This window comes from Culex quinquefasciatus, chromosome 2 (genome assembly GCF_015732765.1).
Source record: "Culex quinquefasciatus strain JHB chromosome 2, VPISU_Cqui_1.0_pri_paternal, whole genome shotgun sequence".
NCBI lineage: Eukaryota > Metazoa > Arthropoda > Insecta > Diptera > Culicidae > Culex > Culex quinquefasciatus.
In genome coordinates, this window is record NC_051862.1 from 182,055,726 (window position 1) to 182,082,120 (window position 26,395).

At 40.4% G+C, this 26,395-nt stretch overlaps 2 protein-coding genes across 5 annotated transcripts in view; both read right to left on the bottom strand.

Annotated features, from left to right (window-relative positions):
• The window catches only part of LOC6033261 (inositol-pentakisphosphate 2-kinase), a 233,718-nt gene extending 228,466 nt beyond the window's left edge, over positions 1 to 5,252 (bottom strand). For all 3 annotated transcript variants that reach the window (XM_038251592.1, XM_038251594.1, XM_038251591.1), the window contains exon 1: positions 4,470 to 5,252. The gene's annotated coding sequence lies outside the window, so the exon portion shown is untranslated. The remainder of the gene's footprint in view (positions 1 to 4,469) is intronic.
• Positions 5,253 to 9,902: 4,650 nt separating this feature from the next.
• On the bottom strand, positions 9,903 to 25,831 carry LOC6033238 (chromodomain-helicase-DNA-binding protein 1). 2 transcript variants are annotated; one of them, XM_038258488.1, is made up of 7 exons: positions 25,353 to 25,831; positions 21,825 to 22,394; positions 21,627 to 21,745; positions 11,573 to 16,342; positions 11,360 to 11,515; positions 11,178 to 11,297; positions 9,903 to 11,115 (listed from the first exon to the last, which is right to left on the bottom strand). In XM_038258488.1, exons 1-7 carry the CDS (start codon positions 25,359 to 25,361, stop codon positions 10,869 to 10,871), a joined length of 5,991 nt encoding a protein of 1,996 aa, XP_038114416.1. In that variant the 5' UTR covers positions 25,362 to 25,831; the 3' UTR covers positions 9,903 to 10,868. The 2 variants fall into 2 exon arrangements, with proteins under 2 accessions (XP_038114416.1, XP_038114415.1); XM_038258487.1 differs by having other exon boundaries at positions 21,825 to 22,397.
• Positions 25,832 to 26,395: the final 564 nt, after the last annotated feature.

The following is a 26,395-nucleotide window of genomic DNA, read 5'->3' on the forward strand; positions in this document are numbered from 1 at the left end:
TCAATCGTTCCTAAATATTAGGGAATTTTTGAGGACCCCAAAAGGAATTGAAAAGTGGTTTATGGATGGTCCCATAGTGATAGGAATTAAGGTTAAGAGAAAAATGTTATAAAGGTTTTCTTTTGGAAATTTGAGAAATTTTCTGTTAATTGCGTTCCCGAAAACCTAAACCGGTTTTCGAAACCGAAAATACAAAAATTTCGTTTCTAAATTGTAAATTTTTTAGGAACATGTCATTTTAGGGATTCTTAAACTACAATAACCCAGAAGGGTAATGTTTTCATTTAGATAATAAAAATAATTTTAAAATTTCGAATTTTCAAAACTTTTTTTTCGTAAAATCGCAATAACTCGTGATGTTTATAAGCAAACCCCTTATGTCTATATCTGGAGTTTTTTTTAAAAGGACCAATAAACCAAATTTCCAGTTTTTGCTTTTTGGGTGTTTTTGAAACCGCTTTGAGTCAGGGGTATTAAAAAACACCCAAAAAGCAAAAACTGGAAATATGGTTTATTGGTCCTTTTAAAAAAAAAACTCCAGATATATTTAAATTTTTGAAATTTTCTGTTCTACAACTTTGTAGAACATTGTTACACTCTAAAAAATAACCGTGCAAAGTTAGAAAAACACGAAATTTTAAAATAAAAAATGTTGTTCTAAATGAAAAAATGACCCTTCTGGGTCAATGTAGATTCGAAAAGAACATTAAATTTCCCAATAAATGACATGTTCCAAATTTTTTTTACAGTCAAGTAACGGATAATGGGAGAATTTTCAAAACTTTTTTAGTTTTTTTTCGATGAAAAATACGTTTTTTCGGAATTTTGAATACGCCATCAAATCAGGCGTCTTATTTTACATAAAAGACTCTTTGACACCAAATTTCTATCTCATCACCGTTTCAGGCTGCAACTTATTGAAAAACACCTTTTTTTTCGCATGTTCAAAAATGGAAGGGGTCGTACCGCCCCTCCGTCACGAGATATCAACAAACGGACCTCGGATTCGTGATCAGGGACAAAAGTTACCTCTTAGTACAAAGATTCACGCAAATCGAAGAGGGGTCGGGGAAACTGCTGTGTGAGTTGGCGGAGAATTACCCCTAGGTATATAATTATTTTTTTTTGTAATTGTCTGCTCTACAACTTTGTAGACCATTGTTACACTTGAAAAAAAAAACCCTTCAAAGTTAGAAAAAAATACGAAATTTTAAACGTAAAGTTTGTTCTAAATGAAAAAAAATAATGAGCTATGGCAGATTCGAAAAAAAACATTAAATTTCCCATTAAATCGTGCTTGGCACTGTAACTTTTGAGTGAATTTTCTAATCAATTTGGTGTCTTCGGCAAAGTTGTAGGTATTGTTGAGGACTATTGAGTAAAAAATAGGCAGGGTAGGGTAGTCATCAATGAGACACTTTTGGTTTTAAACTTTCAACGATTTTTGTATTTTTTTTTTTGCATCAGCATGTTTTAATGAGTTTTTTGTTGAGTTTCTGGAGTTTTTTTTAAAAAAAAAGGTCCAATAAACCAAATTTTCAGTTTTTGCTTTTTGGGTGTTTTTTAATACCCCTGACTCAAGGCGGTTGCAAAAACCCCCCGAAAAGCAAACACTATAAATTTGGTTTATTGTACTGCCGTTCTACGCATAATTGTCCCATGTTCAAAAAAGTGCACCTGAGAAAAACGCAATTGAATTTTTTCGACCGATTTCTGTGTTTCTACGCATAATTGTCCCGTGGGTTCCTATTCGCCCTATGTGTCCCTAATCGCCCCATTTAGCAGTTTATCAACCTTGTTTGTGATCCTCTTGCTATACAACAGGTAAACAAGGCATAATGCTTAGTAAAACTAATGATTCCGTGTAAGAAAATACTTGGTGGGACAATTATGCGTAGAAGTTCAACGATGGGACAAACAGACTTGGTGTTCTTTTTGATGAGTTTCCGAACAAAGTACCAGATTTTATGTGTTTTTCTTAAAGTACACATCAGACTAAACTTAAAAATGGCATAAAGTCAAAATCGTCAAAAACTGACATGGGACAATTATGCGTAGAACGGCAGTGTACCTCTTCAAAAAAAAAACTCCAGATTTTCTTTTAATGTGTTTTAACATTGCCCAAAATATGAGATCGATCTGACGTCTACAGCCGGAATTATTCAACTGTCTCATTGTAGACGTACTTGGCAGGAACAATGAGACAGCTGGGGAACAATTACACATTCTACAAAAAACAATACTTTTCTAGTAAAACATCATGTTTTTATATTGTTCCATTGCAGGTGACTTGCTTCGAACATTTTCAAGCAATTTTGTCAACTTGAAACTTCAATTGACAAAAGTTATACTAAAAAGTATTTGAATTTTGTAAAATTCATATATTTTACCAAATAACTTTATATTTTTGCTTAAATGAAGTTCATACTAAATAAATATGTCAAAAATAACTTCCAATTCATGTTTTGAAAGATTTCCATAGATTTTTTAATGTTAAATGAAGAAAAATCAAAGTGTCTAATTGTTACCCATGGGCCGAAAAGAGTGAGGAACAATGAGACAGGGGGGTGACATAAACTTTGAAAAATATTTGCAATCAAAATGTACTTAACAAATTTTCTGCCACCGAAAGTTTGATTTAGGCGAAATATTTGCAGTTTATCGATTTTTAAAAATAGTGACCATGAGTGACCATTTCTAAAATATATATATATATATATATATATATTTTTTTTTTTTTTAAAGTTCAGAAAATTTACAATGAAATTGTCTAAGAAACATTGAAGATTGGACCTATTGTTGTTGAGATACTTACAGATGCTTAAAGAAAAAGAAACAGGAAAATTGATATTTTCTAAGTCTCACAAATTGATCAGAAAATTCACTCAAAAGTTACAGATTTATGAATATTTATGTATTATTTTTGTATGGTCAGCTTCTTAAATTGTATGGAGACTTTTATGGACACAAAATAGCTTCTTTGGTCATAGGGAAGGGCCCCCACAAAGTTTTATCCAAATAAAAAAATACAAAAAAAACCATTTCCGGTTTTTATAGGGAATTGCTCATGTCCAAAATTTGTTTACAGTAACAAGTAAAGGACCATCCATCCACTTTTTTGGAATCCCCTGTGAACAATTTCCATACAAAACAAATATTTTTTGTATGGAGCGTGGACAATCGCTTGGATTTTAACTGAAGAAAAAATAATTCTAGACTATTTTCTCCAAACAACCAATGCGCCATGGGTTTTGTATTTAGATAGATATAGATACTCTTGTTAATAAGAGCTTGATGACACATTTTTAGTTCGACGATATCTTGGAAATAAATACTCCAGATGCATTGATAAAAATACATAACATATTTTAACAATTTTCTAAGTTTGTCTTTGACCACATTTCAATTGGATGTATGGGCTTACAGATATAATTAATTTATTATCCAGGTTACTTTACTACACTGAAAAAATGTTATGTTTGAATTATGAGCAATGTAATTAGCTTATATCTGTAAGCCCATATATTCAATTGAAATGTGGTCAAAGACAAACTTATGGGAAATTGGACGAGCTTTTCGGTAAAAATATTTTCGAAACTGAAAAATCAAGTCCGTCATATTGAAATTGCCAAAAACCATCAAAAACCCTATTTTTTCTACATTTTTATTTTTAAAACCGCTGTAACTTTACAAGGATTGGACTTAGGACAATGGTCAATATGGTGACTTTTATGTAAAATTGTCTGGAGAATCGATTCCCGTATTCGGCTTTTGGAAATTTTGACGTTTAGAGCACTTTTCAAAAAAACAGTTTCAGTAGATGATTTTTGTATATTTTTAGGTGAGTTGCTCCATCCTGCATTTTTCTTGAGTCTTTTTGTAACATCTTAGGCTATTTTCACAAAAAAATTGAGCGAAAAAAAATCGTGGGCTCACCTTCAAATTTAACTTTTAAACATAAAAATCAAAAAATCTCATAAAAGTAGAGTGTTTTTTTCTTTCAGTGTATTTTTTCGGAAAGCCCGTCAAATTTCCTGCAAGTTTGTCTTTGACCACTTTTTGATACGGTGCAACGGCTTCGAGATACAGCAATATTTATATTACGAAATACAAAAATATTGAAAACACGTACGTCCTTCTCAAATGTCATTATCGAGTGTTACTGGCTCCATATACACAAAAATGGCTTATATATGCCTAGAATAATATGTCTACAAAGTTTCATTGAAATCGGAGAGGGTCGAGAAAAAAGTACCTAAAAAAATCCTGTTTTGGGCTGGAATTGTACAGTAAGTTAAAATTTTAAAAAGTTCCACAAAGTAATAACTCATCGATATTCAATCGATATTCCCCAAATAAATAACCCGTCCAGGGACAAAACCGTGCAATTACAAGCATCCCTCTAAGCTCGATATGACCTGGTATGGACAAGTACATCTAAAATAGAAGCAAATCAATGAGATACTCACCAGCATCAACAGCACAAACAGGCTGGCAGGTGCAACTGGAGAAGGTCACACCGAGAGGTTGGCTGGAGGGACAACGAGATCTGGGTTTTGGTTCCGACGCTGCTGTGTGCAATTGGAACCCTGTGCGGGGCTGCACGGATTTTCCAATTGGAATTATTTCACCGCTCAAAATAGCGCCACATGGACTTTTTGGCACACGAATTGGGAATTGATTTTCTTTAGTAGAACAGGAAACATTTTGTTTCAGGTAAACTTGTAACACAATGCACTGGAACTTATTGCACACACTCGATAATTATGCAACCTTCGACGGCAATAGAAGCTTAATTTATGCACACACTGAGCAGGACATTGACGATGCACTTTTTTGCTTGCTCCGGATTTGGGAAACACTGACCTTTTCTGCTGAATTCACGGCCGCTGGAAACTCCTAAGGATTTCCCCGTATTTCTAGCAGGATTTGACCACTTTTCAATTGGCCACAACATAGATCACATCCGGAAGAGCCCCAAAACCACAACACCCGCCAATTTGAGGGAACCTTCCTCTATCACTCATTAGGAACACAAAACACGAACGGCTGGAACAATCTCACCCCATAAACGAACCGGAACCAGGATCACGCCACTACACAGCTTCGGCACGGCACCGTATTTCACCCGCAGGGTTTGATGTTACGGACGGGAACGCGATGCACTTGGCCGCGGATTACAAAAAAACGCGAAACCGCGAACCGAACACACACAGATCGCCTCGACTCGCTCGCAGGTCCCGTAATCTGTCAGTTTTGTTGTTTGGTGCTGGCAGTTTTACTCAGTGTTGCCAAATTGGTACAAAAACTTGAAAAGTATTTTTAAATACAGAGCGGTGTCGTTAATTTGAATTGAACTGCCTTCGAATTAAATTTAACCCTCTACAACCTAACCCCGCCTTTAGACGGGCTTCGATCTAAAAAATCGCCAAATATAAATTTTCCAACAGATTTTGATCTTTAAAAAGCATTGGAAAGAAGAATTCTTAAAATTTTAGAAAATTACAGGTTGGAACGTTTAACTTGTTTTATGTGACTTTGCAATGTTTTTAAAAATGTAATTTTTTAAGGGGTCAACTTTGGCTGTGTTTACATTTCCTATATTTTCAGTAAAAAGAAGTATGCAGTAATCAGTAACCTCTACGCATTTTTTTTGCAATTTAAATGATGATGGCATTATTCTATAGCAAAAAATATGAAAAACATGCAAAAAATTGAAAAAGTGACTGAAAAAACGTGAAAAAATTAGATAGGCAAAATGTAATTATATTAGGTGGTAGAATAGGCCAAATATTACTAAAAACAAACATAAACTAAACAAGATGAATGCAAATTAAAATACTAAAAACAAAACAAGAAAAACATAAAACAAAGAAGTAAAGTTTTTCGTAGAACAAAAGTTGCTCAAAATTACCTCCTAAACGCAGGAAAAATAAATATTTTCGAAAAAAAAAATTTGGGCAGTAGAGGGTTAAGCTTAAATTTGTGATATTATTGTTCACAACGAGAAAGCTTATTTTTGAGTACGACCCTAGGTACGACCTCTAAGGATTTAAAGTGTAATTTTTTTTCATTTTTTTTTTTAATTAACTTCAAGGTCTTTCTTGACAGAAAAGGTTCTACTTGACAGCTTGTTCCACGGGGACCAATCGTTCGTTGCACGGGGATCAATCGAAAAAATGCTTTTTATAAAAAAAAAGTATTAAAATGAGAAAAAGTGACAAGAAATGGTTCCTGGTTTTGACCGCTGTACAAACATAAAAAACGGGCTCTTGATATGAAAGACTCTACTTGACAGCTCGTTCCAAGAGGACCCATCGTAAAAATGTTGTTAAGTCAATTTATTTGTTTGCATTAAAATGAAAAAAAGTGATCATAAATCGAGTCATAAATGGTTTTTAGTCGTATTTTTTTACCGTTGTTGTAAAAATTACATGGACCCTATTGGAACGACTGGCAAGTGGCAACTGTCAAAAGCATGCAACCACCATTGCACAAGTTCGGAAATGTCGGAAATCGACTAACAAAGGGATTGGAATGTAATGTAAACATTAGTTTGACAACCAGTGTTGCAAATGAGTGATAAAAAAGCTATCAATAGATTATCTCTGCACCAAAAATATCCGAGAGTATAGCGGCCGTCACTGTAGCTTGTGAGATCTCTTCTTGTGTCTCGTGATTCCCAGCGATGTCATTCTCTGTCTATCACTCCTCCCCTTTTCCTCGACTATGCGCTCTCACCGCTGAGTCTCTCAATCTCTCCAAAACTGCAATGAGAGAACGCGAGATGGCGATTAGGAGCCGACCACGCATGACGTCCTGTTAAACTGCGTTTGCGAAATTGGTTTTGTGGCGGCTTTTGTGGTTAAACGCTGTTGTGGTAGCATGATCGTGGAAGCGGGAATGAGAGAGAAAAGGAAAATGTCAATCGCGAGTGGGTAAACACGAAAACGTGTTCGGCTATGTTCGGCGCTGAGAGTTTCAATGAAGAGAGAAGAGCTGTTGTATTTGAGGCATGAATATTCAGGCGAGAGAATTGTAGTTGCTGAGAGCTGATACTTTGATATTTTAACAACCCTGTTGACAACTCAGTTTTGACATTTGAGTTCGTTTTAAATTCGTATAAGTTCAAATTATCGAGCATTCGAATTAGCGGACATGCGATGTAGCGACATCCAGCGAGAATTTTGGCTCAAGCCTCGAGTCGATTTAGGCTCGAGCCGAAATTCTCAGTGGGGAAAATTCGAACCAATGAATCTGCTCTTTAATGCTGATTTAGATTTAATGCTGCAGCAAACAAATTCGCGGTGCATGCGCTTGAGATTCCTGGGAGAAACAATTAAAAAAAGATTGAAATACTCAAAAATTCAACATTTAAAAAAAGTTGCTTTCGGCGTAGTTGCCATAGTGTGATAATTCACTCAAACCCCGATGGTTTGACACCAACTGTTGTCAAACGAACGGGGTCATTTTTTAGTTTGACACCCTTTTTACACGGAGTTCACACACACAACCAAACGTTTGTTTTGATAGTGGGTGTGAGCGCCGTGTAAAAAGTGACAGTTCGTCACTTTTTAGTTTGACTTTGACCAACCAACGGGGTACAAACTAAAAAAGTGTCAAACGAAAAAGTGACCAACCACCGGGGGTTGAGTGTAAACAGTTTGGTTTAGTTTCAAGAGATTTATCTAATCCCGAGCTCACACACTCTAGCACACCATTTTTCCTAAAAGAAAATACAGCGTTCTCTAAACTGGTCAAAAACATGTATTTTACTCAAAAATCATGGGGAAGTTGTAAAGTTATTTCTGGAGAAACCGAATACGAGTCCGGGTTTGTCATAGCGTGACACGTGGATTTTATAATTATCATAATAAAAAATGGGTTTTCCCCAGGGATGCCAGATAAATCTGGCATTGCCTAATTTTTTGAGCCAAAATATAAAAAAAATATTTCTTCCAGACTTTATTAAATAGATGTATATTGTTTATGTAATGAAGCTAAAATGTATAACAAGTGAAAATACACCTTTTTTGAATACAATGTTTCTCATTGCTTTGAGAAAAGTGGCTTGCCAGATTTTTTGCCACTTTTTTTTAAATTCAGACCTGGTAACCCTGGTTTTCCCATACAAATTCCCATAAATAATTTAATCGTCTTGCGCAAAGTGAGGATTAAACCAATTCTGGAGTTTTTTTTGAAAAGGTCCAATAAACCAAATTTTTAATTTTTGCTTTTTGGGTGTTTTTAACACCCCTGACTCAAGACGGTAACAAAAAACCCAAAAAGCAAAAACTGGAAATTTGGTTTATTGGACCTTTTCAAAAAAAAAAAAAACTTCAGAATTGTTCCCAAACTTTTGGAAGTTGTTTAAGATCGGGACCATCCATAAACCACGTGGACACTTTAGGGGGGGGGGGGTATGGCGATTGTCCACGATCCATACAAAAAAGATTTTTTTTTGTATGGACAATTGTCCACGAGGGGGGGGGGTTGAGAATTCCAAAAAAGTGTCCACGTGGTTTGTGGATGGTCCCATCCCAAAAGGAACTGAAAAACTTGCTGAAAAATTGCTGTGCTGGAAAATCGATTTTGTTATTACACCTCGTATTACACCCTAATGAACTTTTTTTGGCTTTTGGAACCTATTAGACAAAATGGCAACACTGCAAATCTGTCACTGAAAAAGAAATTGACACATGAAAATGCTGTCAAATCGTACAGGGTGGTCAGTAAAAAAACGACAGCGCAACTTAAAAAACGAAAAAATCATAATTTTAGGATTACATTAGGGTGTTATAACGTTAGTTACTAAGCAGAAATGCTATCCGACACTTTTTAAAATCTCAAATCCCCTCCCCCCTCGTGAACAATGGAACGTGAACAGTTTTTGGAAATCTAAAAAAGATTTAAATTATAATTATAATAATAAAAATACAGTGTCAAAAGACATAACATTTCAAAAATTCTGAAATAAAAAAAATGTATTAATAAATACTGCAACAAATATTAATAAATTTTATAACTGAAAGTACCTATCAAACATTGTGATACAGGGAAAGTTATTTTTTTAATTGAAATATTTAAAAACAAAAAAAAAACATTCGCAACACTAAGCTTCAAAAATACAACAACTCCAAACATAAACATTTAACGCAAAATTGGATTATGTATCAAACCGTGTTAATTCCTAGGTATTTTGCTTGGACTTTACGTTATCAACCCCTAAAACTTTTTCGAAGATGATAATCGAGAATGGTTGGGCAGAACAAACACATTTCGAAAACAAATTGTAAGTTTTAGAAATAATGCTGAAAAAGTTTTTTTGCAATTCCGCTGTAAAATTGTCAACTTTTCCTGTCCTTCTGAAGAAACGAAACGGCCTACTTTTCCCTACCAAAAATAACAGAAAGGAAAATTAATACCTTTCAATACCAGTGCTGAAAAGTTCTACTTTTCAGCACTGAAATGGGTGCTGAAAAGTTGAACTTTTCAACACTATTATCGAAAAGTAACATTTTTAAATATTTTTTTTTTGTTTTGAACGGTGAATTTACTAAACGCATGAATGTTTGACATAAAATTCCATTCAAGAAGCGTTTTTCGGAATTGCAAAAAATGTTGTAAGCAACTTGTTGCAAAACTTGATTTTTTCAGCATTCGTCGTATTTATCCAACTCGGTAAACCTCGTTGGATAAATGTACGACTCGTGCTGAAAAAATCTTCTTTTTGCAACTTGTTGCATAAACTACTATTTTTTGTAGAAAGGGGTCGATATTGAAGAGAATTGATCTTTTGCTATTTTTTCGGATTGAGTTATAAAAGAGGTAAAACAAAAATGAATTATTGATTGAGATTATTTTCCTGTTTATTTGTGTGGTTATTAATTTCTTTTCTTTTATTTTTTTTTCACCCAAATCGGTTGTTTTGAGAATCACAAAGTAATTTTCACCTCACTATTTGCATTTAGCGACCTTTTACAGGAACCAGAAATTAAGAAGTTTTATGATAGATAGGAGTTAATTGCTTATTTGTTTGTTTTCTTTTTAAGGAGATTTACACTCTAAACTGCCAGCAAGGTTGGATTTAGTTTTTCAAGTGGATTTTTAATCTTGTTCGCTTGTTTCCTTCTGTTTAGGTAAAAATAGACTTTCTATCGACAATTAGTTGTTTTTCTTTTTCAATAGTTTCTTGTGGTATATAAATTAAAATAGTTCTACAAACCTACTTTGCCCTAGCCTTAAGAACGACAGTTGCCAGTCTTTCGCAATCTTGTTTTTTGTAATTTTTACACTCACTGACTTCTTGCTTCCGCTTTTGCTTGCACTACAATTATGATGAGTTTAGGCTAGAGAACCTGCTGTGATTTTTAAGATTACGTTGTTCGTTCATGCGAATACGAATGCTTGTTCTGTACACACTAAAGTACTGCTGGTTTATCGGTCGGTTGGAAAATACAATCTATATTTACAACTTATCAGAGTGCGTGTGTGTTTTTTGAGAGTGAACGCGTGCGTGTCTGCGTAGAAATAAAATGCTTTTCTTCTCTAGCGGATATTCTCCGTTATCAGCTTAAAAACAAAATACGGGGACGAAAGTTGAGGTATCAAAAATGACAAACGCGCACGCGCCACACATCTCGCGGAAACTTATCAAACTAATGACAAACTGAGCATCTTTGTTGGTTCATTTTGTTAATTTATCTCTCACTAAATTGGTGGCGACTTAATAAAATTAGAAAACGCATAATTTAATTAAACCAAGTGGAACACACTTCGCTGGCAGTGTTGCCAGCAATTGCTTTGTTTTCTCTGTTCTGTACAACTACTACACACAGCACTATATTTCCGATTCGATATAGTCGTCTTTACGGGTTGGCCGGCGGCGGAGGCGGTTGCCTTCGTCCTTCGTAGTCGGCGCCGCCACCTCCTCGGCCTGGTCCGCGTCCTCCTCCGTCTCGATAGTCCATAAAGTCCGCTCCGCCGGAACCACCACCGCCAGAAGCTCCGTAACGGTAGGAACCGCTGTCGCCAGGCGGGTAGTATCCACCGGGGGCACCTCCTCCTCCTCCGGGTGGCATTCCATAATAGCTGGAACCTCCACCAGGCGGATATCTGTTTGGTGATTGCAATTTATTTAGAATTTGGATTGACGGGTAAGAATTTTTCGGTACTACCTTCGCTTGTCCTTAAACGAACGGTCACCCCGGTCCCGATCTCGGTGATCCCGGTGGTAACCTCCGGGGGGTGCATTCCGATGGTAGCCGTCGTATCGGTCCCGTTTGTGGTCACTGAACCTAAAGAATGCGAAAACAAAGTAAATATTGCTACCACTTTTCAACTCGCAATCGAATCTCACCTATCACGACCACTCCACCGGTCATCCGGGTACGGTCCACGTCCTTCGGGGAACATTCCGGCACCACGTGGCATTCCACCACTGTTGCGTCCCATGCCGCCGCCTCTTCCCCGATCACCGTACTCGTCCCATTTGTTGTCCCGATCGCGATTGTTGCTGTAAATAAAACACAATTTTAAAATTCAAGTTCAAAGCTACGCGAGTTCAACTCACCGCCCATCACCGCTACCGTGCAATCGCTTGTACTCCTTGCTATTCTCATCAGCCAACTCCCCGTCTTCAAGCTTGCGCTTGGCGCCATGAGAACCGTCCTCCTCGCTACCCGCACCACCACCGTCCTGCCCAAGATATCGATCTCGCTGTTCCTTCCGGTGATCGTCCCCGGAAGCCGCCCCTCGATCCGGCGTTCCCGTTGCGCCCTGGTGATGTCGCTTCTTCTCCTTGCGCTCGCGCCTCTCGATCGGAACCTTCTCCTTTTCGCGGTCGGCCAACGGCGTCGAAACCTCCATGCTGACCTTCTGGCTTCCGTTGTCCTTCTTGGAGATCTTCTTGATTTTACCGAGCGTTTGCAACGCCTGTGGCGTTCCCGGCACGTTCTTCGCCGACTTGTCCTTGACGGGAGAGTTCTGCGCACTTCCGCCGCCCTCCTTCGAGTGGTGATGATGGTGGTGGTGGTGATGGTCCTTCTTCTTCTCCGAGCTTCCGCCGGCAGCCGCGCCCGATTCTTCGCCCTCGCTTCGCTTCAGCGCATGTTTGTACAGCTTGAACAGCTTCTTGGCGTCGAACTCGGTAAACTTGGACACAAAGTACCACAGATTGCTGCGCCACTCCTTGATTTTCTCCGGATCTTTGAACGCCGTCAAGCACTGGTTGATTTGGTTGCCGATCGCGAGCAGACAGGCTCTCGTTTGGTTGACCTGTTCCTGCGGTGGCAGCGTCTGATCCGGATTGTCCAGGGTCTTGAGCGCCTTCTTCACCGGCCGCATCTTCTCCTTGCACTCGTTGAACACGCTCGGATCCAGATCACCGATGATGTTCAGCTGCGCCGGTTCGTTATTCGCGGTAAAGTGCATCGGCCCGGTGTTCTTCTTCTTGCTCTTTTTGCCCTCTTTCGTCTTTTCCTTCTTTTTTCTCTCCTTCTTTTCCTTGTGCGGGTGATGGTGCTCTTCCTTCGGTCCGTTCGAACTGGCATCGTGCTCGTGATGGTGCGCATCCGACTCGGAGACCTTCTTCAGCTTGGCCTTCGAACTCTCCACGGCCGCCGTCTCGTTGGACGAACCCTCCTCTCCTTCATCCTTGGCCGAGTGCACCGGCGAGTGGACAATTGCCGCCGATATCGCCGTCTTCCCCTCCCGTGGCTTCCTCGGCTTACGCTGCTTCTTCCCGTTGCCCTTCTTCAACTCGAGATTCTTCCGGATAATCTTCAACAAGTACTCGGCCCGGGACTGCAGATGTTTCGCTTGCGGCTTCTTCTCGACGTCGTTCAGCAAGATCTTATCGCCGAGCGCAAGCGAATCCTCCATCTTCATGGCCTCCCACGAACCAATGCCAAACTGGTAGATTCCTCGCAACAACCTTGAATCGTCCTCATTGTTCCACTCGCAGTCAAAGTTCGCCGGCCGTGTCTTGATGTTCAGCACCCACCGGGCACGTTCGTCCGCGTCCGCCGGCAGAAACTCGTCCAACGGGGCCAACTCCTCCACGCACTGGAGCAGCGTTTTCACGTTGAACGACACCCCACCGAAGCGGATCGAAAACGCTGCCCGAGGACCTCGCTTGCTGCCCTTTTCTTCCGCCGTGGCGTTCTTCTCCTTTTCCTCGTTTTCCTTCGAGTGTTCCATGAACTGAACGCAACGCTCCTGCAGCAGCTCCGCGACCCGTTTCAAATCCGACAGTGGCTTCTCTTGCAGTTCCGCGTCCATCGCGATCGCCTCCAGTCGCTTCAACGGCACCGGGAACTTTTTGTAACTCTTGATGAACCGCCGCAGTTCTGTGTCGTTAAACCCACCAATCTTCTCCTTGTTCGAAGGTCGTCCCCTACTCGACGATTTCTTACTGGCCTTCCCGTCGTCACTCCCGTCCGACTCCTCCTCATCACTGTCCTCTTCGGCCTGGCGCTTCTTCCGCTTCTTGGCAGCACCACCCGCCGCTCCCTCTTCGTTCGCTTGGTTCAGCTGCTGGAGTGTCTTCCGCCGCGGCGGCAAATACAAATCACTCAACTCCTTATTCCTCTCCTCAGCCTCAACCAACTCCCGGAAGTTTGTCGGGATGATGTCGTCCCAGTCTTTCGTGTCCTCCTGATCGGCGGCATTCACCGGCGCTTTCGCCGCGGTTGGTTTCCGAATCGCTTGCGTTTCCTTCTCCTCGTCAAAGTCGAACGTCGTGACATTGAACGCCGACAGCAGCGCATCGCCGGGCATTTCCGGCGCTTCGTCCCGAGTCTCCGCCCGCTTCAAAATCTCATCGATATCACAAACCAACTCGTCATCCCCGTCTTCATCCTCCTTGAACAACTCCTCAGCGCCAAACTTGAGAATCGCCGACAGTTCGTCCTTGTTGAACGGATTCGCCGTGTTGTTGGCGCCGTTCTTGTCCAGCACGGTTCGTCCCGTCGTATCCATCCGCTGGATGACCAAATGGTCGAGCACCATCTTCTTCTTCGCTCGCTCCACAATGTCCTCCTCGACGGACTTGGCCGTCACGAGTCGGTAAATGTTGACCTGGTTCTTCTGACCGATTCGATGCGCTCGTGCCTGGGCCTGCAGATCGTTCTGCGGGTTCCAGTCCGAGTCGAAGATAATGACCGTGTCGGCGGTGGCCAAATTGATGCCCAAACCGCCAGCTCGCGTCGACAGCAGGAAGCAGAAGTCGGTCGAACCTTCCGCGTTAAAGTGATCAAGTGCTTGCTTTCTCAGCTCACCCTTGATGCTTCCGTCCAACCGTTGGAACGAAAAGTGCCGCTTTTGCAGGTACTCCGCCAGGATGTCCAACATGCGCACCATCTGGGAGAAGATCAGCACCCGGTGGCCGGTTTCCTTCAGCCGGCAGAGCAGCTTGTCCAGCAATACCAGCTTGCCGGACCCTTTCAGCAGCTGAACGACCACTTCGTCCTGGTTGGTTTGCGTTTCAAACTCCGTCGGTCGAGTCAACAGTGCATGGTTGCAGCACTTTTTCAGCTCGATCACAATGTTGAGGAATGTGTTGATGGAACCCTTCATGCCCTTGCGCAGCGCGTCAAAGTTCTTGGTGAGGATCCACCGGTAGTACTGCCGCTGGATGGAGGTCATTTCTACGCGCAAAATCTGCTCCACCTTGGCCGGAAGACTCTTCTCGACGTCCTTCTTGATGCGCCGCAAGATGTACGGTTCCAGCTCTTTGTGCAGCTTGCAGTATGACTTGTCGTTGGTCGTGTTACCGTACAGCCGGTCAAACGCGTCCCACGACTCGAACCGATCCGGCATGATAAAGTGCAGCAGCGCCCACAGCTCTTTGAGCGAGTTTTGCAGCGGTGTTCCCGTAATCAGCAACCGATAATTCGTGTCGAACTCCTTCAGCGCTTTGTACAGCAACGAGTCGTCGTTCTTCAGACGATGCGCTTCGTCGACAAGCAGCGCCGCCCAGCTGATGCTGCCGAGGAAGGTTTTGTCCTTGAGCAGAATCTCGTACGTCGTCAGGATGGCGTTGAACTTGAGCTTCTGGTTCGAGAAGCACCACTCGTACTGCCGGATAATCTCACGCGAGGGCACATCCCCCAGGTACGTCACCACGTTCATCTCCGGTGCCCAGATGGCAAACTCCCGCTGCCACGCGGTCATCGTACTCAGCGGAACAACGCACAAAAATGGCCCGTACAGTTGCTGCGCCTTGAACAGGTAGTACAGGAAGCAAATCGTCTGAATGGTTTTACCCAAACCCATTTCATCGGCCAAGATGACGGAGTTTTCCTTACACCAGGTCAGAATCAACCAGTTCAACCCATCCATCTGGTAGTCGCGCAGTTTAAGCCCTCGATCCACACCCAAATAGTCCGGCTGAGCCTTCAAGTGGTGGAACTTGGGTCGACTCCGAATGGCCTTGCAATGCTTGGACGGCGTCCTCCGACTATCCTCTCGCTCTCGGAACTCCTCCACCTTGCGCTCCCACTTCTTTACAATCAAACTGGCATCCTCCCAGGTCGAATCCGCGTACGGCAGCGATTCCCACTTGCACAGATAATCCAGTCCCCCCTCGGGCTTCTCAACCTGCGCAATCACCCGCTCCACGTTGTAGTAACTCTTGAGCAGGTCGTGCTGCAGCTCCTGCTGACACTCGTAATAGTCAATGTCCTCCGGGCCGGCCTGATGCTTCCGCCAGAACGCAATGTCATGCTCGCGTTTGATGTAATTCTCCAGCTTCTTCATCCCCTTGACGCGCTGCTCCTTCAGCGTCTCCTCCGACTCCCACGTACAGTGCAGATACGACCACCCCGTCCACTTGATCAAGTACTGCTGCTCGGCGTTCTCCGAGTCGGCGCGATCGCTAAAGCCCTCGTTCGGATCGCCACTCTCCTCCACCGAATAGCACGTCGTACCGGCTCCGGTAGCGCTCTTCCGCCCCACACGCTGCTCCAGGATCCGCTCGATCGTTTCAGACTTTTCCTCCTCAGCGGCCGCCGCAGCAGCTGCCTCCTCCGCTTCCGGATCGACCTCGAGCAGATCGTCACTGTCGGTCGCTTCATCCCCGCTCGCCTCCTTGTAACTGACGGCCGTTGCCCGCCGGCTTCGACCCTGCCGGGACTGTTCCCCGTCGGAACCGCTGTCCGACGAGTACGCCGCCGCACGCTTCTTCTTCGTGGGCTTTGGCTTTGCTTTGGGCGCCGGAGCGGCCCGTTTCTTCGGTGCGGCCTTCCGAGCCGCCCCGTAGCTGGCATCCTCATCGGAACTGTCCTGGTCGCTGGCATCTTCGCTCTCCTCCGAAGAGTCCGACTTCCAGCGATTGCCGCTGCTGAAATTAGAAGCGAAAAGAGAGAGAGAGGCAAGTCAGCGGCGAGCGATTTCGAGTTCAAGGTTGTTCAAATTTCAACTCGAAAAAAAAGGTCTATGTTAATTATAGCGTCGCATTTCGTCAAACGGAGGAAAATTTCCGGATTCTGCGCAGTAGACACACTAAGCAAACGTTCTAGAACATTCCGACGGGTTTCCCGGGCCGAGAAAATAGTCAACTTTTGAAACAATATATGAGGAAGGACCATGAATCCACTTTTGATCAAGTTTTGGATTAAGACCCGATCCAAAGATTTCAAGCTGATGTTTAGTAGAAAAAAAAAACATATTTTAATGCATTTTTTATATTATTATTCAATGTAAAAAAGGTGGCAGAACACATGACAAAAGTTCCACAAAAATAAACAAGCAGATTTGAATGGAGTTCGCTCATAATCTGCGGGAAAACGTTTTTTAGAAGTTTAAAAAACTATTAAAGGAAGGCTACAAAATAAGCTTCGCATCTCAAAAGAAAAGAGAGAGAGAGAGAGAGCGACGTGAAGCACTAATACCGAAACGCGATTCTGCCAGAGAGAGATAGAGAGAGATAGAGAGAGAGAGAGAGAGAGAGGGATAGATTTTCTCTTCCTTTGTATGAAAGAATTTACAAAGAGAGCGTCCATAGAAATTAAAATTTAAGAATAAAAAAAGCGTTTTGGTGAAGCGTTTGGTACGGTATGTCCACGCATCTGTAAATCTGTGAGATGTGATCCGTTCTCAGAATCTTCTCTGCGGCAAACACAACGCAGTAGGGCTGGCCGCTTTAACTTTTGTAACACTTTTTCGAGTGTTCTCGGATGTACTGCAATTATTAAAAAATGACAAGAAAAGTGCTTGAAGCGTAATCTATTAACAAGACTTTCTAGCATGCTTTCATCGGAATGGCTCCATTTGTGTTAAATTAGATTAGACAAAATAAAAAAATGCGGGTTTGTAGTTTCTTTTTTTTACTGCGCATCTGCCTAAAATATAAAATCAACGAAAACTATAAAATTAATTTCTAAAAAAGAGGGCAACTTAAAATATATCTTAGATTGAAGTAAAATATGAAAATTATTAAATAAATTAAAAAAAAATTGGCCCGGTCTAACCCAGGGTGGCCACCAGATTTGGATTTTCAATTTCCCGGTTTTTTCCCGGTTTTCTCCCGAGGCCAGAAGGAATTTTTCCATATAGTTTTAAATCAAATTACTATGTTTTTTATAGACTGACGTTAGTATCAAAATACTTTTTGAACGTATACACAACGTATACCTTTCGTTTTGAGAATTACATAAATTATTACTGGAAAGCAGGAAATAGGATCTACAATGTATCAAATAGGTAAAAAAGATTTGCCACATTTATTGCAAATAAGTTATGCACGGACATAGAAAAAAGAAAAAAATAAACATGTTTTGATGTTTAAAAAAGTTTGAGCAACACAAAATGGTAAGAAATCAATTGACTGTGCTGCGATTTTCTGAACAACACAACCGAAACAGTCAAAATTGAGTTAATATTTTTTTAATAAATTTTCAGATGAGAATTAAATAAAACCCAACAAAAACTCAACTTTTATGTTGATGTAGTACCTATCCACATAAAAGTGACTGTTTGTATTGAAATGACTATTTTGCAGTAGAACTCTGAAAATATTGTAATTTTAAAATATCTGAAAATTTTATTTAAAATTTAAATTACAGTTTTAAAACAAATTTTGCAAGAAAGATATTTCAAGTGTTTTGAATTTGAACACAATTTGATAGGCATTTATCTGTTAAAAGATTCCCAAATAACTATATAAAAATATCTTAAATACCAAATATTTCCGACATTTTAAAATTATACAAAAGTACTCAAATCTGTTTTAATAACACAAAGACAAAGTTTCATAGCAATTTGTCCTTAATAATTTGTTAGACTGAGAAAGCCAAAAATCATCTTATAAAATACTACTAAAAACAGATTTTTGAAATTCCACCAAATGTTTTACAGTAAAAATTGTGTACAGTCCAGACTCGATTATCCGAAGTTTCGATTATCCGAAATATTATCGAGTCTGGACTATATTATTATTTTTACGGCGCACATCAAGTAGAGCTTTTTGCACCACGCTTTTCGGATTTAAGTATCTTAAAAATTATGGGAACTATCGATATGATTTTTATTCATCCCCTTAAGTACTGTCTACAAAACAAATAAAGCAGATTTTTACAATTTTTACAATCATATTGTTGAAGGGTTAAATCCGTAAGTTTGACAATTTTAAAATAAGAAGGCAACAACTTCCTTGGCTGCTGTGCAACCTTAAGTTGATATTGAAATATATAATAAAATTAAACGGATGAATTTAGTCAATTGTTTATTGTGCTTATGGAATTCAATACTTATTGAAATAAGATTTCAAAAATCATACGGCTGAGTAAATTTTCGCGAAATTGATCGGAATATTGCAGCTTATCAAACATTTGTTTTTTAAATCGGGTCCGGTGGTTTTTTTAAATCGTGGTTGCATTTCCCCCCAGTTGGCCCCGATGGCATTTTACGAGACGAGATTTGTCGGAATGAGGAAGTAAATGGCCCAGGCTTAACCAACTCACTGCCAAAGGTCGTCAGTTCGAATCCCGGGGAGGATGGGAGCTTAGGTGGAAAAAGAGGTTTGGATTACCTCACTGTTTTAAGCCTTCAGACATCTTGTTTTGCCATAGCCATAGCGCCAAGTCTACAGCATGGCCTTGAACAATTTATTTTATTTAAAAAAGCAAGTTCACCGAAGAAAAATATCATGGAATACTCAACAGAAGAAAATAAAACCAAAGCCTAGTAGCTTGAGTCTATTACACAAAATAGTATAATATTCTAATAGAGAAAAGTATACATTGAATTCATTTAAGAGGAATTTGTCGAATTTTAACTAAACTTAAAATATTTTCCCGGTTTGCCAGTCAAATTCCCGAGTTTTTCCCGGTTTTCTCCCGATGGAATAAATTCCCGGGTTTTTCCCGGTTTTCCCGGTTTTTTCCCGAGGTGGCCACCCTGGTCTAACCTAAAAGGTTAGGTCGTTAGCTCAGTCCAGATGTAGGGGTCGTCTCTCTGGGTCCTGCCTCGGTGGAGTCGCTGGTAGGGAGTTGGACTCACAATCCAAAGGTCGTCAGTTCGAATACCGGGGTGGATGGGAAGCTAAGGTGTAAAAAGAGGTTTGCAATTGCCTCAACAATCAAGCCATTGAACACCTTGTTTCGAGTAGGAATCTCGCAATTGAAACTTAAATAAAATACCACAAAAATATAGAACATATTTTTTTTTTAAATATACACAGTTTTAATCATTTAAAAACAAAAAAATGAAAAAAAGCTGTTTATTTTAAAACCTCAAAAACAAATAAACAGCTTAAATGAAGCTTGGCAGTTTTTTTATTCCGTATAAACCATTTTTGTAAAAAAAATATAATATTTATATTAAAAAACTTTTTTTTTTGAAATTTATTTTTTTCAATTTTTTATCATTTTAAAAAAATGTAAAATTTAGTTTACTTATTTTTTTTATTGTTGAGCATTTTGGTTTTTTCAGATTTTTGTTTGATCACAAAAATAAAAAAAAAACTTTTTCAAATATAGATTGTAATTTCTTGATGGTAAGTTGTAATTTGTCGATGGTAGATCGTAATCTAACTATTAAGAAATCTCTATCGTGAGCACTAGCGTGCCCAGGTCCTCAAGGAAGGTGGGGCAAAAATATAAGAGTTTTGAAAATTTCGTCGTTTATGGACACCCCCTGTCCAATTTTAGAACAAATTTCCGAGGATGGTGGGGCAACTGCCCCATGTTGCCCCACCCTGGGCACGCTAGTGATCGTGAGTTGAGAAATTACGATCAAGTTCAATAACCACCGCGTTGAGAAAAAGTTTCTCTTTTTCACTTGAGATTTGATATATGCAATAAATAAAAAAATAAAATCATAAATTTTCAAAAAAATCGATTTTAACCCAAAACCATTAAAAAGAAAAACTTTTTTTGGGAAAAATAAACACAAAATATGTAAAATTTATTTATTGGAGGTTATAAAACAATGTAAATGGGCCGGTGTCAAAATGTAAACAGAGAGTCTATCCAGCCCGTTCCTGTCAACATCAACTGACGTGAGCAGGATAGACTCTTTGTTTACATTTCGACATTGGCCCATTTACATTGTTTTGCTTGAGATTCGCACGGGCTACTTATAATCGGTTATAAAATGGGGCTACAAAACTTAATTTTACGAAATTGTACAATTGGGTCCTAAAATGAAGCATAGATTGCTGATATTATTGTTTACAGCGATAAAGCTTATTTTTCCGGGTACAATGACCCTTTGTACGACCACAAAGAGTTCAGAATGGATTTTTAAATCAATTTTGAAAAATTAACCTCGCGGTCCTTCTTGACAGAAAAGCTCCTACTTGACAGCTCGTTCCAAGGGGACCATAGTTGATCCATCGAAAAAAAAATTGTCTTGTTAAAAAAAAAAATGCATTAAAATGAAAAAAAGTGGTCAGAAATGGTTTCTAATCGTGTTTTTTACAGTTGTACATAAAAATTGACATAGGGCTTTAGTACCCAATTCTGGAGTTTTTTTTTTAAAGGTCAAATAAACCAAATTTTTAGTTTTTTGCTTTTTTGGGTGTTTTTAATACCCTTGACTCAAGGCGGTTTCAAAAACACCCAAAAAGCAAAAACTGGAAATTTGGTTTATTTGACCTTAAAAAAAAAACTCCAAAATTCACCGAATCTGGCAGGAATCTTGCAACTTGAAAATAAAAAGAGGCACGAACTGTCATTATTTTCATTTTAGTGGGCAAGAATAGTTCACTCTTCACTCATGAGAGATTTCATTAAAATAGAAAAATCTCGCAAGTGAGAAAATGAGAGAATCGGACCAAAAAAGAGCGCGAAACATCAAACAAGAAAGATCAGCATGAGAGATAACTATTACGAGAGAATAATTTTATCACTGTTTGGAAATGAGAGAAATTAAGGAAAAGAGCCAAATGTTGAATTGTGATTCGGTATAAGAGACAGATTCCAACAATTTCAATTCATATAACTTTGTTTTAATCTTAAAAAGAGGTTTGCTTCAGAATATCGATGCCTCTGTGCTCTAGTTAGCACAACAAACACTATTAATTGTGAACAGACTTTCAATACCCACAATAACTTGTGATTGTTTCACGATCACCATCATGAACGATTGAGTCTAGCTGACAAGAAATGTCCTATGTGCCTTACCTCTTCTTCTTCTTCTTGGCCGGTGCCGCACTGCTTGAGCCACCCTTTCGCCGGGCTTGCGCCGCCGCAGCCTTCTTCCGGGCATTGTTCCGTCGCTTGTTGGCCGCGTAGTCCTCATCCTACACACAACAAGAAGAGAAAAAAAATCAAAGTAACAATTTAATACAACCAATGATCCAAACGGGAGGCGAATATTACATCGTAGCTACTTTTAGACGAATGCTCCTCATCCTCCGACTGATGACTGGCCGACCCATCGTCATCATCGTCATCGTCCTCCTGACTCTGGCTAGCGTTGCTCGGCTTTCCGCTGTCCTCCGAGTCGCTATTGTTGTTGGTTCCACTGTTGTTGTTATTGTTGTGGTTGTTCTCCTGGCTCCGATCGGCATCGTCGTCATCGCTATCGTCCGTTCCGGAACCGCCGGTCTGCGCGCTGCTCCTCGACTTATCATTCGTCTCTTCGCTATTGTTTATCTGCGTCCGGCTGACCGACTCGCTCTGGTCCTCCTCCTGCTCCGCATCAGAACCACTCTGGTGGTCGTTTCCGTTCTCCTCCGGCTTCGTCCCATCCTGCGCGTTGTCGTTGGCAGCGGACGTGTTGACGCCGCTGCTGTCCGCGGCCGTTCCGCCCGTGGTGTCGCCCTCATTGTCGCTCGAGCTGGAACTCGACGAGCCGGATCCGCTCTCGCTCTCCGAGTCCGACGAGCCGGACTCGCTCTTGCTGTCGTTGCTCGACTCGTTCTCCGAGTCGCTCTTGTCCTCCTTGGACTGCTGGGGCGCGGGGAGAGAAAGAAGAAGGTTTTAAATTTTGAGCTCGAAACGGAAGCGATTATGAATGCTTAATGTGTAAAATACTAAAAAAATATTTGAGAGTAATTTGTTTTTTAATAAGCAAGAAATATTTTTCGAATTTGGTTCATTTGAATGATCACATTGCTTGCTCATGGCGGTTCCTTCTATATGCATCTTATAATTTGTAAAAAAAAAATATCAGGAATACAATGTGAACTAGCAGGATGTCTTTAAAAAAATAAAACCACAAGAAAAAATAAATTAAATTGCGATAAGACAGCAAGCAAAGCAAGAAGGTAACTCTCACTTTTCCAAAGAAGGAGAGCGTTGCTCTCTTTTTTAATAGGAGTGAGAGAGTTGCTCTTGTTTTGTTTTTATGAGAGAGAGGGAGCGAGCGAGATAGCTTTTTGATTCTAAGAGCGTTTGAATTTTGCTCGCTGTCTTGCCTTGAAAATTTATTTATAAAACAAACCAATGGCAACTACAATAGACTTTTGCTAAAAAGAACTTTTTTAATTAAATCAGTAAAATACCTTACAACCATTAAACCAATTTTAATTTATTAACGTTAATATGAAGTTTGACAACACAAATTTAAACTTGGTAGATAATAATTACTTGCTGAAAGTGCTTTGTTATTAAATGAGAAAAAAAAAAATGCGATGATAGAACAACATTAAATTTTAAAATGTTCGAGAACTTGGAATTATTAGAATTTATAAAAATCTTCAAAAAAGTTTAAATGTTTGTTGAATTAATCTGCCAAAAAAAACTAAATTCAAACATTTTTCTAGCCGCTCAAAATAAAAGTGACTTTCTTCTCACCACATGTATACTGCCCTCAATTCTAACACTGGTGCTTCCGAGAACTCTCGGCGCCAGTATAAATAGAGCTGCATCGCGCGGATGCAGCTCATTCCAGCTCAAACAGTCGAAGAGGTCAGAGCTAACAAAGATTTATTTCAATTTTATTTTAAAATGATACACAAATGCACAAGGTTGAGAAATTACGGCTTTCGCAATATTGAAATTATAAGGTAGGTTTTTGTAAAACTGTTTTATTAAATTTTGAAAAACTTTTGACTAATTTTAACAAAAAAAAAGTAGTATGAAAATCTAAATGACAGAACTAAAAATTTTCGGTAATGTTTCACAAAAGTTTTGAAAAAATCTTTTCATACATTCACATATCAAATGAAAAAAACCTTTTTTTTTTGTTTTAATATTTCCATAAAAAATTAAAACATATTTAAAAATGATTGCTCTTAAGTATTTGAGAGATTCCTTTGTAAATTTTGATTACAATAATAATTTAGCACAACACTGTTTCTATTTCGATATGATTTGTGATATATTTAAAAAATAATAATTTGTTTCCAATTTTACTAAACCAGTTATTAACATTTATGTTTATTTTTTTCTCAGTATTCTAATTTTTTACAACAATTATCTCTTTTAGTTAGTATTCAAAATTTAAAGTAGATTGCTTTAAACAATGTTTCGATGATAAAAAGTAAAAAAATATTACAAAAAAATATAAAAATACAGTTTGATTAGTTAGTTAACTAACAAAACAACCTGACACATTCCTTAGAACTTGTGGAAAACTTCGAAAATTGTAATTATACTTTGTTTTACGTAAAAATCCTTTCAATTTACGATGAAGCAGCTGCTTTTAATAAAGCAAATTTAACAAAAACAGTAATTTATTCAGCCCAAACAAAACAAAAAGACGAGATTTCTTTAAAAAATATCAATTTTTATTAATGTTCACAATACACAATTGTTTTTCACAACATTCTTTCAACAATCTCACAAATCCGATAAACTTTACTCAACATTCTAGAACTAGAATCATTCACAGAACAAAAAATCATCAAAATCACACACAAAACACGGATATTTCGGATGTTTCCTCCAGGGCAAATGTCCCAAAGTTCCCGTAAGCTGGGCCTTGGCCGAGTCTGCTCAACTTTTTCCACCATCACACCACACCGTCCGGTCAGCTGAAGGTCACCCCACAACGGGCGCAACCAAATCCGCGGAAAAACCCGGAAACTCCCCGTAATTCAACCTCCAGAACCGACTGAGGCTAGTTTCCAAGGGAATCCTGAAGCACTTTGCACTGGACCGAAGGGGCCATAAAGTTACGACGCAATAGCGTGAAAAACGGGGAAAAATCAGCAAAATCCACCGAAAAACCCGGTAAATCCGGCCCTTTTGTTCCGTTGGCGCCAAAAAGCGTCGAAAAATTGCGGAAAATCGCCGATTTGGCCACTTTGCAGAGGTTTTTCACTTGGACGGGGACCGATTACGTAATCGTGAAAAAATGGGAAAAAGCCTCAAAAATCGTCGCTGGCCACCGCAGGCATCCGGATTAGCACCGGTGAAGACGTTCCGGCGAGCAAAAGCCGCAGAAAATGCCCCAAAAGTCCCGTTTTCTTAGGCTTGAAAATTGCGACCGCATGTTTCTAGAAAATTCCACGTGACGTGGCACATTTCGGGGCGGTGAAAAGGCCAAAAAACGGCCCGGAAAGCGGTTCAAAGGACCGGATTTACGGTGAGGAACCACTTTTGGTTGTTTTGGAGGGTAGAACTTTTGACTAAAAGTGCATTTTGCGGAAAAGGGTCCCCCTTCGATTTGGCCGATTCCGGGCTCGTTGGAAAGGGCGGAACCGGGGCTAGCTTTTGCGGACATTTCCAGGGTGGAACACGGACCGGTTCCGGCTCTAACGGAGGTTGTTTGGTTGCCGGTTAGACCCACAAACGGCGACGGGCTCAAGACTTGGCTCGCTGGAGGCCCCGTTTTCGACTTTGGCTGGGGGCACGCCACGCCCTAACGCTGCTGCCGGACGGCGCCGTGGACCCCGGGACATGAAAAACGGATCGGTTTAGCCGGAAGTGCTTTATTTACGGTCAAAACAAGCGATTTACCTGACTCATGTCGATTTGGAAGGTGTTTTTGCTGCAAAACCCCACCTAAAGCAGGTTCCAGCCGAGGGGGGTCACGTCCGGAAAATGGCCCCGGCCACCACACATCGAAAACCGGCAAAATCCGTCCGGAAATCCGCACCCGTGCCGAGAAAAACAATTTTCACCGTTGCGAAAAAAATTCACCACTCGCGACCGGACGCCATTTTGGATTGGCTGCGTGACCTCGGAAAAATTTCACTTCGCGACGGAACACACGCACTTGTCCGCGGGGACACACCGAGATCCGGAACGCGCGTAATCCGCTACCCGGCCCGACACACTTGTTATTGTTTTGATCGCGGCTGAATAGTGCGCGCGAGCAGTCTTCCTAGCAGTGGCAGTTGGCTTTTCACACACAACCGTAGTTGAAACGAAGGACGGCGCGAGCGATTTTTCTGTACGTTCGTTCTCTTCAGAGCGCCATCTTACAATGAAGCGACGTCGACGGTTCGCCACGGGGAGCGCTACAACGGAGAGGAAAAAGAGAACACTACAATGGGAGAGTGGCGAAAAAGGAAGATGGCGCGAGCGAACGGGGGGTTTGCACTTTGATTCACATCCATGGCTCAAGGTAGATAGAAAAGGTGGGAATTGCATGCATTTCAATTTTAACAAACCCAAATTTGGGCTTGGCGGAGCGGGTCTGATTGTTTAAAAAAAAACAGATCATTCAAAATTACCACTGGATATAGGCAATCAAACGTCAAAATCACCCCCCACTAGAGGGCGCTGAAACTTGGGATGATGTTTTCATTATAACCACAGACAACAGACGTTTGGGCTCGATTCTTTACTTGTGTAAATCATTGCTACAGATTTTTTAGTTGTGGCAATCCGTTTGTGGCGCTGCAGTCGCTTTGCCCTGACACATTGCCCACTGTCAAAATATCGCTTTCCGCCTACTGTCATTTTTCATTTTGTTGGTTTCCAACGTTTGTAATCGTTTGTTCTGGTTCTGGTGTTTGTGATCGCTTGCACTAGAAATCCGGTGGGGGAATCTGACG